The sequence below is a fragment of the Medicago sativa genome, chromosome 6 (assembly GCF_051527215.1).
Source record: "Medicago sativa cultivar Bolivia chromosome 6, Bolivia_mono, whole genome shotgun sequence".
NCBI classification, from domain to species: domain Eukaryota; kingdom Viridiplantae; phylum Streptophyta; class Magnoliopsida; order Fabales; family Fabaceae; genus Medicago; species Medicago sativa.
Window position 1 is genome coordinate 75,976,058 of NC_140754.1, and position 18,087 is coordinate 75,994,144.

Genomic DNA, 18,087 nt, shown 5'->3' on the forward strand with positions numbered 1-18,087 from the left:
GCATCAATTTTAGCAGCAAGGTGATCATAGTTAGAGACTTCGTACATACCTGCCTCCTTTTTGGAGGACGAAGAACTAGTGATGGCTCTCTCGTCGGTCCACTTGTAATGATTTTGAGCCATATCTTCAATTAAGGCATATGCCTCCATGTAGTTCTTGTTCATTAGAGCTCCACCTGCAGCTGCATCAACAGACATCTTAGTGGTATAAGACAAGCCATTATAAAAGGTGTGGACTATGAGCCAACTCTCTAAAAGATGGTGGGGACAAAGTCTGAGCATTTCTTTGAAACGCTCCCACGCATCATAGAGAGACTCCCCATCTTTTTGATTGAACTGAGTAATTTGGTCCCTTAGTTTAGCAGTTTTGGATGGGGGAATGAACGGGCAAGGAATGCTTGCCTCATCTGATCCCATGAAGTAATGGAATCGACTTCGAGGGAATGGAACCAAGCGCTAGCTCTATCCCTTAAGGAAAAGGGAAAGAGATGAAGTCTTACGGCCTCTTGGTTCTCCTTCATGGTTCCACTATTTCGTGGGAAAACAGAGATGTGAAGATTGGGATCCTCGGTGGGGGATCCCGAAAATTGGTTTTGCTGCACCAAGTTAAGTAGGGCAGGCTTGATTTCGAAGTTGTCATCTTCAACCGTTGGGTACACAATAATAGCTTGTGGCAGAGCCGTAGACGGCGTTGCATACTCTTTGAGAGTGCGATTAGCCATGGCGGCATTATTTTGTGCCTCTCTCCTCCTTCTATGTAAAAACCTTTCGATCTCGGGTATGAATACCACTCGATTTCTAGTTCTTCGCAAAAAAGGTTGAGAACCCAAGGAGATAACGGTGACAAAAATAAAAGAAAGATAAAAGAAGAAAAGAAAAGAAAAAGAAATAGAATTCTAATCAAAAAGAAAAATATAATTAAATTAGTTAACTCCCCGGCAACGGCGCCAAAAACTTGATAGGCCAAACCCCAAGTGCACGGTCTATCGAAGTAATAGTAGTAAAAGAGTATCGTTCCGCTAGGGAGTTGTTCAATCTAATTAACTTTTAGAAAATGATTAGAGGAGAAAAGAGATTAAAAAGAGGAGGTTCAGTTGATTGAAATTAAATAACAATAATAAAAAGAGCCTTGGGATTATTGGTTTATCGTAATGACGAATCCTTTACTAGCCAAAACCTTAACTTCTAATTCCATGTTTTTTACCTAATTTCTAAAGACCGGTTTCCCTTTAGCCCCTCACCTTTTCAATCAAGTTCGGTGAGAGTTTACCCCTAGCAACCAAGCCTATTTTGCTGACTTGATTACTAGGAGATGCTTATAAGGATTGAAACTACACATGTCTCAAGAATTGCAAATACTATTTCACTGCCTTTGCAATTCTTGTCTAAATTCACTTGTTCCAACATCAAAGCTCCGCTTTCGCATTATGAATTGATGTTTGAGATGATGGATTAACAATTATCAAACCCTCCACTTTTGCTTCTACAGTTTGATAATGGTTAATTCATGTTAAAACGGTGAATTTAGATTAGAAATTAGAGTTACATGAAATTAGGGTTAAAGCTTGGTTCGATTAGGATTACGTCATTAGACTTACCCAATAATCCCAAGACAAAGAAGTCTACTCACTCATGTTCATTGTAGACATGGGGAAGAAGAGAGAAAACATAAAATAAATTGCAAGAAAGAAAGTAAAGAAATAAAATAAAAGAGCTTTATTAAAATAATTGTCACTAATAAATTCTAAGAAATAAAAGTGAATGTTTATGATGGAATGCTACTCTATTTATAGCTTACAATTGACTTAAAATCTAAGCAACTATAAGGGCTAATTAGTAAAACTAAAACATAGTAACTTGGGCCCGAAGAAAAAGCAGCAAAAGGCATCCTGGAGGGTGGCACGGCCGTGACACATGTTGGCACGGGCCGTGCCAAGTTTCTGACTTGTGGGAGACATATTTTTGTCTCCGTATCTTCGTATTTTTGTACCGAATTTGCTCTAGACTCCTTTCTTTTGCTCCAAGACTCCTTCCATCATATATTCGTTCCTGAAATAAAATAAAATGCAATTTGAAGTAAAAGATTCAAAAAGGAAATAATATTGAAATAAAATAAAACTAAATCTAAATAAAACGATACTAAATAATATATTAAAATAGACTAATTAATGACTCATCAATTGGTTACTTTGAAAGTGTGGAAGTATTTTTATTTTTGCAGACAAGCTCGCCACGGGCGAAGTTAACAAAGAACTCACCAAACAGCACACCAGAATTTAAATGTGAAAAATGAAATGCAAATGGAAGCAATTGTCCCACCATTAAGAATAGGAAGACGAAACGCTGAGATTTGTTTTGCAGGTTTTTTACGAGGCACCCTACTTTCTTAAAAATATTGTTCTCCTATTTTCTCTACTTGATTTCCGCATGAATAAAGACAAGACGCCAAAGCAGAAAAGCTGAAAACGAAAGCTCAAGACCAAAAATACTTGTAGAGTAAACCATTGTGTCAACCCCCAACTGGGCTCTGAACGCCACCACTGCGTCAACCCACAAGTGGACTCTGAACGCCGCCACTGTGTCAACCCCCAAGTGGGCTCTGAACGCCGCCATTGTGTCAACACCAAATGGGATCTAAACGAGAACAAGTCGGGCTCTGAACGAAAACAAGTTGTCAACCCCAAGTGGGCTCTAAAAGAAAACATGACGCCAACCCCAAAAGAGCCCTGAGCACAAGAAATACCTTATACAAAGACCCTCCTTAACAAAGCTCACAAAAAAAACCCTTTTCCAGCAAAATGCATAAAATAATTAAAAGAAGATCAACAAAAGCTACCAGAAGCTAAAAATTACGAAGAAAAAGTTTTCGAGAAATTAAAGCAAAAGCAGCGCCAAAAACTTAGATAGTGTTGAAGGCACCCCAAAAGGTTCGCCCGGTTAAGTTACATAACAATAACGAAGACACAAAAGCAAAGCTATGAAAGTAAAGTTATCAAAATGAAGATAAAAAAGCAAAGCTATCAAAACGAAGATACAAAAGCAAAAGCTACAAAAGCAAAAATAGAATAACTAAGACCCACAAGGTCAAGAAGACATAACGCCACAGGAGAACTAAGACCAAAAGGTCAAGAAGAACTAAGACCCACAACGTCAAGAAGACATAATGCCACATGCGAACTAAGGCCAAAAGGTCATGAAGAATTAACGCCAAAAAGGCGAACCAAGGTTAGAATGCCAAGATAAATTAAAAGCAAAGAGGAAACGGATTTGAAACCTCGAAGAACGGCGAATATTATAAGAAATTGGGAACGAATTCAAAACCATTAAGGCAATTCAACATAAATATGACGTCTCAAAATAAATATCCCACAAAAAGTTTAAAGAGTATTGAAGGCGCCTTAGAGGGCTCGCCTACTTAAGTTACATCAAAAATAAATTTGCAGAGTACTATAGCGCCACAAAGGGCTCGCCCATGCCATACACCAATGAACTCTTCGAAGGACATGTAAAATGCAGATATTGCCCATACTCCAATATCAAAATCGCAACGTTATAACTAACCACTTCGAACCCAAGACTAGGGGTGGAAATGGGCTAGGCCGGGCCTGGCTTTGTAAGGCCTAAGCCAGGCTTACTTCAAAAAGTATAGGCCTGAGCCTGGCCTATTACCCGTCATAGGCTCATTTTCGAGGTCTGGCCTGGCCTTTTTAAAGACCTGATGAAGCCTGAAAGCCTATTTAAAAGCCTATTTTATGCTAAGATCTGGCAACACATGTAAGCCTACTCCTAAATAGGCCAAAACTTATTAAGGCCTAAAGCACAAAAATATGTTTGCTACTAAATAATGAATTCTTACGAAGGTTTAATCACACCAATATATCAGCTACTAAATAACCAATCATATGAAGGCTTGTCTTTATGAAAAAAAACTTCAAAAATATCAATAATGGAAGATATATTATATATAAAAAGCTTAATAGGCCGGCCTGACGGGCTTAATAGGCTTTTTTTGCAAGCCTTAGCCTGGCCTGTTTAATTAAATAGACCTTATAAAAAGCTTGAGCCTAGCCTTGTTAATAAACGAGCTGGGTCGAGCTAGGCTTTAAATAGGCTAGGCCGTAGGCCCCTGTCGGACGGTCTGGCTTGTTCCCACCCCTACCCAAGACTCGTGCTTGGGTGGACTATCGACTTCATAAGTAATCACTTTGCCTTGTCCCAAGACTCGTGCTTGGGGGGCTGTGGACCGCCAATGTATATTTATGGGCACAACGCCCTCCAGAAGAGCCAAAACGACCTTAGGTGCGTACTCTTATTGGTGCCGCCTCAAAAGTCTTCTAGAAGCATCTGGAATGATGTATGGTAACTTATACAAACAATCGATCTTATAAATTCATCACTTTGCCTTGTCCTAAGACTCGTGCTTGTGGTGGTTGTGGATCGTCAATCTATTCCTAAGGGCATGAATGCCCTCCAAAAAGGCATAGGCATCCTGCATAAGGGCATCTAAAGCCTAGGCGCGTTCCCCCCCCCCCCCCCCCCCCCCCCCCCCCCCCCCTCCCCCGTAGAGGCGGCGCCTCAATAGGCTTGTAGAAACTTCTAGAGCACCATAAAATGACTTAAGGCCCAGGTTGCTTAGGGCTTAAGTCACGAAAAAAAAAACAAGCCCACATAGGGATATAAATACACCTCTTGAGAGCATTCTCAAGGTATCAGAAAAACAGGTTAAACCCTAGTCTTTGATATTGTACTCACCGCAAGTACATATATATATATAAACAAAATAGACTGTTTTGGTTTCCCTTTTTCTCATTCTAATTATACCCTTAATGTTATTTTGTTGGTGTCATTAAAAAGGACAAGAATTTGTTATATATTTTTTTAAAGATATTATATTTATTATAATGTGGGTATCATTGAAAAAGATAATTATAGTTTGTTACAATATGAAAGTGCAAAATATCTATTATTTTAATTAAAAATTTATAAAAACTATTATTTATAATTTATACGAATTAGCATAATAAAAAGATGGGATAGACAGACACAGTATGCCCGTCTAAGCGCTAATAATAATATTAATAATACTAGTTATTCTTGAACATCAATTGAAATTTAGGTTTATTAAATCAAATAAACTCTTCCTATGATCGAACATGATGAATGGATATGAAGGACTTTTGGAGTCCCAATGCAATACATTGTAAATTTAGTTACCTATTGATGGTATTACCATTATCATAAGTTAGAGAAATATGTGGGATTCAACTTAAAGATAGGACATGCATCATGCATTTGAACTAGTGACCTAGAAAAGGACCAGGACCTGTCTGTATTTAGCAACAACTACGGATTTACAATCACCAAACTAGTGACCTAAAAAATAATAATAAGAAGAATAATAATAATAGTTATTCTTGGACATCAATTGAAATTTTGGTTTATTAAATCAAATAAACTTCCTTTGATCGAACATGATGAATGGATTGTAACCAACAACAAAGAACATGATGAATGGATGAAGGACTTTTGGAGTCCTGGTGCAAATTTAGTATGTTTACATTGAAAGATTGCCATTATCATCAGTTGGAGAAACATGTGGGCTTCAACTTACAGATAATTCATGCATCATGCATTTGAACTAGTGACCTAGAAAAGGACCAGGACCTCTCTATGGCTTTCTTTGGTAAAAATTGAGATAACTGAAAAACTAGCTGATAATTTATAGCTGATGATTGATAGCTGAAAAATTAATTAAGCGTTTAATAAAATTAATGGTTCAACTAGCTGATAAATATAAAATGGCATAAAAAGTATTTTTAATTCATAATAAAATTTATATCAATTAATATCTAAGTATTTATAATTTCGTAATCTAAATTTTCCTTTAAAAAATAATTTTAATTTAGTAATTTAATATATCCTTTACATTATACATTAAATTAAATTTTATTCACAAAATAAAGTATAAGCTCATAATCTATAAGTTCAAACGCTACTTGAAATAACGTCTGGAAAATAAAGTATAAGCTCATGATAAGCTATAAGCTACTGATGAAATAACATTTACCAAACAGTGTTTTTTTAGTCATACAATCTTATAAGCTATAAGCTCGTTTTTTTGTTTTACCAAACAGATCCATAATATCAAGCAAAAACAACGGACTAGTGACCTAAAAAAGATTGTCCCTTACGGGGCAAGGGATCAACATTCACCCAATATCACAACAAGAAAAAACCTACTTTCTAACTTCAAATTATTTTTTATTTTTTTTGGTACAGAACTTGTATACTATTTATACTCCTATTTCCCACCTCTATGAAGAAGGGTATAGACAGAGGCAATTAACACAAAGAGGCTTTTCTTCTCTATTCTCTCTACATTTCAAACAAACAACAAAGTCTCAATACCTTACCCATATTATCTAAAATGATAAACTTCAAGCCATGGCTTATGTTCTTCTTCCTAGCCATGGTCATCGCCATGGTATCTGCTGAAGCTTCTAAAGTTCATGACTTTAGCTTTCCGAGTACCGTGCTCGTGGGAGATTTAATCAGAGAAGAAAATGAAATGTTGATGGATTCTGAATCAACTCAAGGAAGATACATTGGCTATGGTGCCCTTCGGGCTGATAGTATCCCATGTGGTCTTAAGGGACAATCATACTACGATTGCAACGACAGAGGTCAGGCTAACCCTTATCGCCGTGGTTGCACTGTCATCACACATTGTGCCAGAACCCTCTGATTAAATCATGCAAACAAAATCATGAATAAAAATTGTGGCTGATTTCGTATGATAATTTACTTTTATCTATTGAAAATAATTTGTGCTAATTTCATGGGTTGTTCATGTATGAAGGGAACCAAGTAATTCTTGATAATTGTTAACCACATGGTCATATTAAGCACTGTGATTGTATCCTTTTTTTTTTTTTTAACAAGCACTGTGATTGTATCCTAGAAGGTGTATCTTTACATGTTTAACATGATGGCTGATTTGGAAAACTCTCCAATACCATCAGCTTGCCATAAAGCCATAGAAAGTTATAACTTGTTGTATTGTAGTAAAGTTCTATTATAAATGATTCATAGTTTAATCCACACTTCCACCTTTGAGAACTTATAAGTCATTTTTACTGATTTCCTAACCTGCTATTTTTTTTTTAAGGAACCTGCTATTGTTTTATTATTTACTTTTATTGTTGTGACATCAAATGGTTTATTTTATTTTCTTGGCAACAAGTTTATCGCTGAAAAGTTGTAGGAAGTTATAGTGCTACAGTCCTTGTGGGTTCGATCTTTTTATATTATTACTTGTGATATAGTGCATATACACTAGCACCAGGGGCGGATCTAGACATTTCATATTAGTGTGGCAAAAATTTTAAAGAAACTATAATACAATTATACTAAAAATGATATATAACATTTTTTTACGGCAAATATTATTCATCGTCAAGAGGGTGTAAGACACACCCACAACTCGCGGAAAAAACGGCAGAAAATACAAAAGTGACTGTATATAGCGGCACACTTAAACACCAAAACCACTCGGTCATGATGCCGGAATATACAAGAAGCAAAATGCCAGCATAAGTATACCCCTGCATCACAACCGAGCTCACCACCTAGCTGCACCAAAACAAAATTCTGCAGGCAGGACCAAAACAACACTTAACAGCCCCCACCTAAACAGAACTAAAAAACCGCATCCTGCAGCAACAACAAGTGTCACAGCAGAAGCAGAAGCAATATCCATTTGAATCTTAGGGCAAGTCATTAAGCTATTTCCTGGGTGAGAAGTAGTTATTATAAGAAATAGGGTTTACAAAATTTATATATGTTCAAGTTAATATCAGGGCCGGCCTAAGGGTCGAGCCACCCAAGCAAGGGCTTTAATAGGCGTCAAGATTTTGGGTTAAAAAAAGGCCTTAAAATATGTCAATTTAGCTATAAATATATAATATGACTAACTAATAATCAATATTTATCTAGCTTTGTTGGTCAATTTTAATCCCTAAAATCCTTTTAGTCATAAGTTCAAACCTTGGATTCAACAAAACTTGATTTATCATGTTTTTAAAAAGCATTGTGTTATTTTCTTTTTAATTTCAAAAGACCTTATTATAAAGTTTGTTTTAGGCCTCTTGACATGTTAGGCCGGCCCTGGTCAATATTCATATGTTGTTAACTTGATATCCACATGCAATGACATATTCATGCATTTTAACAGCTATATGCTTCACCAAGTCTTGTTTAACATCATCATGCTATAAAATGTGGAAGGTTTTGATGCAATATATAGATCATTAGTAATAAAAGCAATAGAAAGTAATATTTTCACATGCATGCATGAATTTAACTTAAATATGGTGGGATAATTCAAAACTCTGGGATAAAATATCCAAAACTGAATTCTACAATCTTTAAAAATCTGGGATAATTCGCTAGGCGAATCTACCTCGCAAGTGAATCAAGTGAAATCCAGAAACATTATTTCAATGCTACATTACACTTTTCCTGATTTGTGTTGCTTTAAAAAAGTCCATGCCGCTAGTAAACTATACTTGATACATTATAAAGAGCTTATTGTTTGTTAGTTGTTTAGGGAAATCGCACCGTAGACAAGATTAACTTCAAGCACCAGAGAAGGACCAAGAGAGTCTGCAAGTGCAAGCATGGCTCGACCACCTATGCGAACATTTAGCGCAAGATGATTCAAACGGTCATAAAGTTAAGAGAGATTTAAGCAGCTTGAAAAGAGAAAGATCTTACCAGAAAAAGAGTTTGATTTCAGTCCTCGACCAGAGTACAAACTTGATCAAGGAATTCTATGCTAATTCATACCCCACAGAAGAAGATCCCTTCAGTTACAGCTCGAGGGTATAGGTGAAAGTTGTTAGGTTTGATCGAGCCACCGTTAACAGTTACTTAATAGCCCCTTTTCTACCCTTGACGATGAATTATGTGCTTATTTCAAATATGTTAACCGAGGAGATTGGGACAATGACATTGTGGCACGAACCATATGTAACGAGGGGTATACCGACAACCTTAATCCTTATGGTAAAGGTTGCTTAGTTTACACGGTCAAATTTAACTACCTAGCCCAAGTCCTCTTGCTTCTCATCCTTCATAACATCAAACCAAAAGGGCATGTCTCTTCTGTCATCCTTGAAACTTGTTACTACATCATTACAGGGAAAAAGGTGGATATGCCCACGTAAATAGCCCAAGAGATAATAAGAAAAAACAAAAAAAAACAAAAAAAAAAAAAATATATATATATATATATATATATACACACCCTAAGGTGGTTAAATACACCCTAAGGTGTAGCTTTGCTAAAACACTCCCACATAAAAACTAGTGGGTGTGTTCTAGCAAATCCCTATATATATATATATATATATATATATATATATATATATATATATATATATATATATATATAATGAATTTCTTTTCTCATACATTTCCTCTTATTTGTTTTAGCATCATTTAGAATTATAAATTTTAGTCACACTTTGGGTAAAACAAAAGAATAACATTTGTAAACACATGCAGGAAGAACAACTATACTTTTTCAAACCAAGTAACACACCATTGAAGTATCCAACACCAAGGTAAATACTTATGCATTGCTTCCAATACTCTTCCTTTTTTTTTCTTCTCCAACTAAAAACATGTTATTGCTTCAAAAAAAAAACTTAAAACATGTTATACACACATGGCATAGAGATTGCTTTAACTTTAGGTCCATATGCTTGTCTGCAAAAGGAAGATTTGGAATAAGGTATGCATATATCACAACTCAACTAGATTAATAAAAAAAATAGATTAAAAGGACTCGGGTTGAAGTTTGAAGTTTGCATATATCTAACAAACCCACATGGTTGGTCTGCTGGTGTTGGTTTGGAACCTTGAAGTTTGATCTTCTTAAGGTCTTGGGTTTGATTTCTCTCGATGCCAATTCCAGTGGATTATTCCATACGGGTGGCACTTTGGTGACATTAATGTCACGGTGACATTAAATCTGAATCACACATTACCATTGTCATTGCATCTGGGCCACACAACACATCTAATGTCACCCAATGTGTGACCCAAATTTAATGTCACCGTGACATTAATGTCACACAAGTATTTCCCATTCCACACAGAGCTCTACATTTACTTTAATTTGGGCCCACACAATTGGACAATGAGATTGAACCCATCGAATTTGTCGGACATTGGGTCAGATACCGAGTTTTCCAAAGAGAAACTCTTACGGAGTTCTCAACATTGGAAAAAAATATATATAGAATAGAATAACAAATAAAAGTCACTTCCCTTAGCTACAATCTAACTACTATCCAACACATTCACAAAAGCTAATCCTTCAGTTAAGGACATAGAACAATATCATGTTCATACATTAGAAACTCATCACCATCATCACAAAGGTTTTGATCAGCAAGTTGCAAAACAACATAAAACTTGTGCGTTAGTGATGGTTAAAGTATTTTAGACTAAAATTCAAATCAAAGACAGCTACTACAATTGCCAAGTTCTTGAACAATAGCTTCCATGGTTGGCCTCTCGAAAGGAGAGTCGTGGGAACAAAGTATTGCCATTCTTGCTAGTTTTGCAGCTTCATATTCGAAGAATCGTCCATGGAGATTCTGGTCAATGAATTCTTGGAACTTGAAGGATTCTGCTGCGAGGCGCAATGAGCTAGTGATCTTATGCTTTCCGGTGAGTATCTGCAAAAGAAGGATCCCAAAAGCGTAAACATCGCTTTTATCGGTGAACCGGCCTGTGGTAGTGTATTCAGGAGCAAGGTAACCCTTTGCAGCACTACCCTTTAGTGAAGAGAAGACAATGTCGTTGGTGAGAAGCTTATATAGGCCGGAATCCGAGAGCACCGGATTCTGTCGCTGATCGATGAGCACTTTCTCGGCTGAGATGTTTTGGTGAACAAGAGCTGGTTTGTTTGCTTTGTATGCATGCAAATATGCTATGCCTGATTCACAAATCAAGGTTCAGTGTACACATCAAAATTGAAAACCATAGTAATGTACTACTTGATTCATTTGGAATACATTATTCAAGAATAAACTAATCGCATCATCAAATGGAATATGAATTTAAATGGATGCATAAAACATTGTTAAAAGTAATTCGAATATATAGTTGAGTAGTGATTTATCACCTAGAGTTAAGAAAGGGAGACAAACTACATTTCAAATACAGTATATGCACCAGGGAACAGTAGACAGTATATTTAGAAGTGCCTCTGAGTTTTAAGGGCGGCAAAAGGCGGTATTTGGATTTGATGCAGTCACAAATTCCACGCATTACGCAGTCAGCACTGTTAGATCAAGATCTGAAGACGTATTTCAAGCTCGGTATTTTAGAATTTAGAAAATCAAAATCGGCTTGCTTTCCGCACAACTTGATCTTGTTCCAACAGTCATGACTGCATGATTCTGCGACTGTAGCAAATACAAATAGATGCCTGCAAGTGGAGAGATTGCCTCCAAGTTACGAGACAACGAGAACCTTACTGTAGTGGCAGTAGTGCCAAGGCTTGGCCTCTTTGAAGCATCTATTCGTAGCAGCGAAAAAACAAAAAATAGATGTTTTGGTAATAAAAGAGAGGATAGAAAGAGTTACCTTTAGCAATTCCTTTTACGATAGAAACTCTAGTTGACCATTCAAGGACTTCACCATCGCCTTCCTTCACATCAAGGTATTGAGACAAATTTCCATTAGAAACAAAATCATAAACCAAGAAGCATTCACCTCGTCCCCTCGAGCAACAAAATCCTCTCAACCTCACCAAATTATCATTCCTCAATGATGTCAAAATGTTCAACCCTTTGAGAAATTCACCTTCGTCCGATTTGCAACTAGTTTTACTTATGCTCTTGATAGCAACGATAGATCCATCTCTTAAAACTCCTTTATATGTCGCACTAAAGTTACTCTTACCCAACAAATTCAACTCCGAGAAATACTGAGTCGCCGATTCCACTTCTTCCAAGTTGAACCTGAAACTCTGAAACATATCTTGCTTATCTCCATTGAAATTCCTACTATCAGCCAAAGGGTCCCATCCATTAGCATATTCAAGGCTAACCAAAGGAGATCCATTTTTCCTGTATATTCCCTTGGTTTGATCGGTACTTAAACGGCTTTCAGTGATATCAAACGCGCTTCCAAGCTTTTGCTTACGCCGACGGTACATTGTAAAGGACATAATGCCTATTGCTGACATTGCAATTGTCGCCAGAACTATGCCGACAGTAATAGATGCTGTTTTTTTGGATTTTGACGAGTTTTGACACCGAGTTGTATTGCAAGGCAACTTTATATCTGCAGTTTCTGGGATTTCCTTTGACATAGCACCAACTCCTGCTCCATAAGGTTCAGGTCTGTTTGGATTGACATGATCTGAAGCATTGCAGGCTTTCAAAGATGAAAATCCAACTCCACATAATCCCAAATTGTATTCGTACACAAATTTATCATCTAGTCTCCTCAGAGCTGCAATGAAACAAGCAAACCAAATAAACTTATTTTAGATTAATCATTTCTGATGAACTAATACATTAAGCGCAATAAAAATCAACAGGGTTAACATTATCAGAGTTGAAGGACTAATATATTAGTCATTATGATCCTTAAATGTGTGATTAACCATAGTCGTTGATTGTGTCTTTCGTTAGTCAGTTTTGTCCTCAAATATGTCATCCATTAGTTAGTTTGGTCCTCGAATTTATCTTATCTTATGTTAGACAATTCGGTCCATAAATAAAAAAATTGCAAAACAAAAGACACACTTGGGGATGTTTTTGTAATATCGGTACATCCGCAAACCAGTGTAACAGCGTCTCACACATTTACGGATCAAAATGATTGTTTACTCATTAAAATTTCGCCAAAAAATTAACAAAGGATGTCCTTTGATTGTGTCTTTCGTTAGTCAGTTTTGTCCTCAAATATGTCGTCCGTTAGTTAGTTTGGACCACAAATTTATCTTATCTTATGCTAGACAATTCGGTTCGTAAATAAAAAAATTGCAAAACGAAACACACACTTGAGGATGTTTTTTTAATTTTGGTACATCCGGTAACAACGGCGTCTCACACATTTACGGATCAAAATGATTGTTTACTCATGAAATAACTTAAAGGATCACAAAATAAATTTCGCCAAAAAATTAACGAAGAAATAAAAAGAAGCAACTTGATTACCAGGAGGTACATTGCCAGAAAGGGTATTGTTATGAACATCCAAAACTTGAAGAAAAGGAACATCAGCAAGTTTAGTTGGAATTGAACCAAAAAGATTATTAGAGCTCAAATCTAGCCTCATCAACATTCCTAAGTCACCTAGACTAGCAGGTATAGCTCCAGCTAACTTGTTTGACTGTAGAGCAAGAACACTAAGCTTTTTCAGATCACCAAGCTGAGTAGGTATGCTTCCTGTTAACTGGTTATAACAAAGCTGCAAAACTACAAAACCAAGTACAGATTCAAAATTAGTACACTCCCAAATTTGCATCAAAAAATAGGAAAAAAATCAAGTTTTTAATTTCAACTATAATTTTAAAGAACAAAATAGATAGAATATGCAAAATATTACATTGATTTAGAAGTGATAGTGATAAAATCAGATTTTTTTGTTGTGAAATAGACTTGAGAAAATGTTATTTTTCCAGAAAAAAATGTAAATCATTTCATGAAAAAACCATTAACTAAAAGTAACAAGAAATTATTAAAACCTAAAAGTATAGTTACCCTTTTAATTAATTTGTTCATACCAACCTTTTGCAATTAAAACACAAGACATTAAGTAGTTCAAAATTGGATTTTTAATTGTGTAAAGTATCTTTAAAAGCAGATTTCTCTAAAAATGTTCATAACTATAGATGCAAAAAGTATTGTGTGCAATAATTTCCTTTCCTTTCTCAAAAAATAAAATACCTAATTAAAAATTATATTTTAGTTTAAGAGAAAGTCAAACACATGAAAATGAAACTGAATAGTACAAAGATCAAATCTTTCATTAACACCATAAACACACAACAAATTAAAAATTAAAAAAACAAACTTTAAAATCTTCAAGCAAAACCCAGATGCAAAAACACATAAAAATCCAAACTTTACACCAAAAACATAACAATCATACCTTGAAGACTCTCCATTTTACCAATCTCAGAAGGTATTTCACCAGACAAATGATTAACATTCAAGTACAAATCACTAAGCATAGTCAAGTTAGCAATTTCCTTAGGTATATCACCATACAAAGAATTGTAATGCAAGTACAATCCTGTCAAATGCTTCAAATCACCAATGGCTGGTGATAATTTACCAGAAAGTCCTTTTCCTTGCAATGAAACATTTGCTACTTGACCCTTTTCATTACAAGCTACACCTTCAAAAGATTCATCACAAGGGTTACCATGAATTTTCCATGAAGACAAAAAATGTCCTTGTGGATCCAAACTTGACTTTAAATCCAAAAGTGCTTTTAGTTCAGCATTTCCAAGTACACTTTTTGAGTTTAAAACCAAAAACATTACAGAAAAACTAAGAAACTTAAACATAAACATAAACAGTGAACACTCCATTTTTAGTACTTGGTTTCAAGCTAAGAAAAAACACAATTTTTTTGTTTAAACTAAAGTGGTTCTTTAATGTTTCAGTGTTTGTGTTTGGTTTGAGGATGGTGGAGGAAGTGACAAAAGTTTGTAGAGAAGTGGACAAGTCAGAAAATAAAGACAGAACATGAAAATAATAATAAAATAATAAATATAATGATTATTTTAAAGAAAGAATGGGAAAACTGAAAAGTGTTGTACATGTTGCAGTGCATGCAATATGTGATGGAATATTGACCGTTGGATTTGTTGTACTTTTGAAACAGATGTGAGTTGCATGTGGTGTTACAAGTTACTAGTTCAAAGCACTGGGATGCTTACTTACTATGTCAAGTGCTGGACATTTGTATTCTGTCCCATGTTTATCAGAAATTTTATCGATGATTTTTTTTTTTGAAGAGACTAAAATGAAATATATTACCACCGTATAGGCCTTCCCAGCACAAGATGAGCCAAGGAAGAAAACCTAAAAGTTAATACAAAGTATATACAATAATTACAAAACAAAAGCCTTCGCCACAAATCACCTCAAGAACAACTAACACCAATCAGCCTATGCCTAATAAAGTAAACGGACTAAGCCACCAGCCATAATAGTTAAAAGGAAGAGATGGAAACTTCACCTTCAACCACTTGAAAGTTAGTAACTTGATCCTGTCTACCACCTGCATAATTAGGCTACCTATGGAGTTAAAAATAATGTTGTTCCTTTCCTTCCAAATTTCCCAAACAGTCGCATACCATATAACCTGTAAAATAGATTGCCTCGACTTATTGGCACCGCAAAGGTGTTGAAATTGAGTAAAATGCCCTGTAACATCAATAGGCATCGCCGAGACAACCCCAATCCACCGTAAAATATGGTTCCATACCGAACCAAAATGAAAGCATTGAAAGAATAAATGGGTGGATGATTCAATCAAACCACAACCACCAGCACAATATTGCTCCTCAATGTCCAAAACCTGTCGCCTATGTAAGTTGTTTTTTGTAGGGAGACGATCACGGAACAAACGCCACACAAACAGCAAAACCTTTAACGGAACATCCTTATGCCAAATAGAACGAATTGCCTCCGCATAATCAACTGAATCCTGAGCAATAATAGAGTTATAAGCACTCCGAACTGTATAAACTGAAGAAGAATCATCCTTCCATTTCCATTTATCCTCCAAATGAACCTGTAAAGAAACATTCTGAAGTAAAAGAGTGAGTTCTTCCACCGACTCCTCCTCCCACACAAACAACCGACGCCTCCACCTCCACGCATCACCCTCAACTCCCCACCCTAGATCTCTCATTGACGCCACTGACTCCCCTTTTCGTAACGACAAATCATACAACCTACTAAATCTATCTCGTAACGTCACCTCACCTATCCAAACATCAGTCCAAAACAGCGTATTTCTACCATCACCCAACACCCGACTAACATTGCCATGGAACCACCCCTCCCATCTCAATGTCGAGACATTCCTCCACCACACAGAACTATCACGACCCCCCGCACACACCTGACCATCCCTCATCCCATATCGCGCCACCAACACCCTATACCACAAACTCTCCTTCTCCACCAACAACCTCCAACACCACTTCCCTAATAAAGCTAAATTAAATTCCTTAATTCTTCTAACCCCCAAACCACCAACCTCCTGACTCCGACAAATAGATTTCCAGTCAACCCAAATAATTTTCCTGTGGTCTACACTCCCCCCCCCCCCCCCCCCCCCCACCCCCCAAAAAAATTATTTAAAATAGATTCAATAGAGGAAACAATACCTGACGGAGCCTTGAAGAAAGAAAGAGCATAAGCAGGCAGTGATGACAGGACAGACTTCAGTAAAATCAAACGGCCACCCAAGGACAAATGTCTCGATTTCCAACCCAACAGTCTAGAATTTATCTTATTAATAAGAGGCTGCCAAAATACCAACCGACTAGCATTCCCACCAATAGGCAGACCAAGATACATTAACGGAATGGAACCAACCTTACAATTCAACACCATGGCAGCTTCAGATAACCAGGACCCAGCAATATTAACTCCCACCAATTGACTCTTAGAAAAATTCACCTTAAGACCAGATAAATCTTCAAAGAGCGATAGAATGGCACGCATAGCTCTGATATTAGCCCAAGATTTTTCACATAAAATAATAGTATCATCCGCAAATTGAAGATGAGACACCACCACCGGAACATGGCTGCCCACAGAGTATCCAGTAAACAGATTATGAGCAGCAAAAGCTTCCATCAACACATGAAACCCTTCCGCCGCCAGGAGAAAAAGAAAGGGAGATAGGGGATCCCCTTGCCTTAAACCCCTACCCAAAGGGAACTCATTTGTTGGAGACCCATTAACCAACACTGAAGCCGTAGCCGTCCCCACACATTCCTTTATCCACTTGCGCCAAAGAGTAGGGAAACCCATCTTTACCATCACTAACTCCAAGTAACTCCAGTCAACCGAATCATAAGCTTTTTCAAAATCCACCTTGAAAAGTAACAATTCCTTTTTATGTTTTCGCGCGTCATCAACAACTTCATTTGCAACCAAAATTCCATCAAGAATCTGACGACCTTTAATAAAGGCTGACTGAGCATCAGAAATAACAAAATCAATTACTGATCGAAGCCTGTTTGCAAGGACCTTAGCCAGAATTTTATACAAGCATCCAACTAAAGAAATGGGACGGAAATCATTCAGACGTTGTGGACTATCCACCTTAGGTATAAGAGCAATGAACATACTATTTATTCCTTTAGCTAATTTGCCATTCCTATGGAACTCCGTCAAAAAACGCATCACGTCATTCTTCAGCAAGTCCCAGAAATGTTTAACAAAACCGAAAGAAATCCCATCAGGGCCAGGACTCTTAAGATTATCACAGTCCCAAACAGCAGCCTTCACCTCCTCCAACGAGAACGGTGTTATTAAATCAACTCCTTCATGAACAGATAAAGTGCGAAATTGCAACCCCTCCATGCTAGGCCGGCTAACTCTGTGAGCTTTGAACTGAGATGAAAAATGATTAAACACTGCTGCCCGGACATTTTCAACCCCCTCAACCAACACACCATCCACTAGAAAGAAAGGTATAGCATTCCGACGACGCCTACTGGACATAACATTGTGAAAAAACTTCGAATTAGCATCACCTTCCCGTAACCATTGAAGCCGCGATTGCTGCCAACAAACACTGGTGTTAACCTGAGCTAACGAAAACAACTCTGCTGAATACCCATGCATAACTTCGATATCCTCATCTGACAAGTCTAAAGTCTCGCCCTTAACATCAAAAGCCGCAATCCGGTCCTTTAGAGAATCAATTCTAGCTGGTAAATTTTTTGAGTGTTTCACATGCCATTCTTTTAAAGCCAATTTGATGAGCTTTAATTTTTCCTTCAGCACAAAACCACCCCAACCCT

General features: G+C 36.7%; 2 protein-coding genes and 1 non-coding gene across 3 annotated transcripts; 2 read left to right on the forward strand and 1 right to left on the reverse strand.

Moving 5' to 3' along the window:
- Positions 1–252: 252 nt before the first annotated feature.
- On the forward strand, positions 253–359 carry LOC146916881 (small nucleolar RNA R71). Its single transcript, XR_015017098.1, has one exon. It is a non-coding gene; the product is annotated as a small nucleolar RNA R71 (small nucleolar RNA).
- A 5,949-nt stretch (positions 360–6,308) lies between these two features.
- On the forward strand, positions 6,309–7,100 carry LOC146916882 (protein RALF-like 19). The gene has a single exon (XM_085717143.1). The coding sequence runs from the start codon at positions 6,427–6,429 to the stop codon at positions 6,742–6,744; it is 318 nt and encodes a 105-aa protein (XP_085573269.1). The 5' UTR covers positions 6,309–6,426; the 3' UTR covers positions 6,745–7,100.
- Positions 7,101–10,365: 3,265 nt separating this feature from the next.
- LOC146916883 (Leucine-rich repeat protein kinase family protein) lies at positions 10,366–14,716 on the reverse strand. Its single transcript, XM_085718756.1, has 4 exons — positions 14,181–14,716; positions 13,244–13,504; positions 11,661–12,533; positions 10,366–11,007 (listed from the first exon to the last, which is right to left on the reverse strand). Exons 1-4 carry the CDS (start codon positions 14,623–14,625, stop codon positions 10,526–10,528), a joined length of 2,061 nt encoding a protein of 686 aa, XP_085574882.1. The 5' UTR covers positions 14,626–14,716; the 3' UTR covers positions 10,366–10,525.
- Positions 14,717–18,087: the final 3,371 nt, after the last annotated feature.

Excerpts from the sequence above, each read along its gene's own strand:
- LOC146916883 (XM_085718756.1), bottom strand. The coding sequence starts at position 14,625 with ATGGAGTGTTCACTGTTTATGTTTATGTTTAAGTTTCTTAGTTTTTCT. Across the intron at positions 13,505-14,180 it reads TAAAATGGAGAGTCTTCAAG|TTTTGCAGCTTTGTTATAAC; the intron begins GTATGATTGTTA and ends TTGGTTTTGTAG. Across the intron at positions 12,534-13,243 it reads TTCTGGCAATGTACCTCCTG|CTCTGAGGAGACTAGATGAT; the intron begins GTAATCAAGTTG and ends GTTTCATTGCAG.
- LOC146916882 (XM_085717143.1), top strand. The coding sequence starts at position 6,427 with ATGATAAACTTCAAGCCATGGCTTATGTTCTTCTTCCTAGCCATGGTC.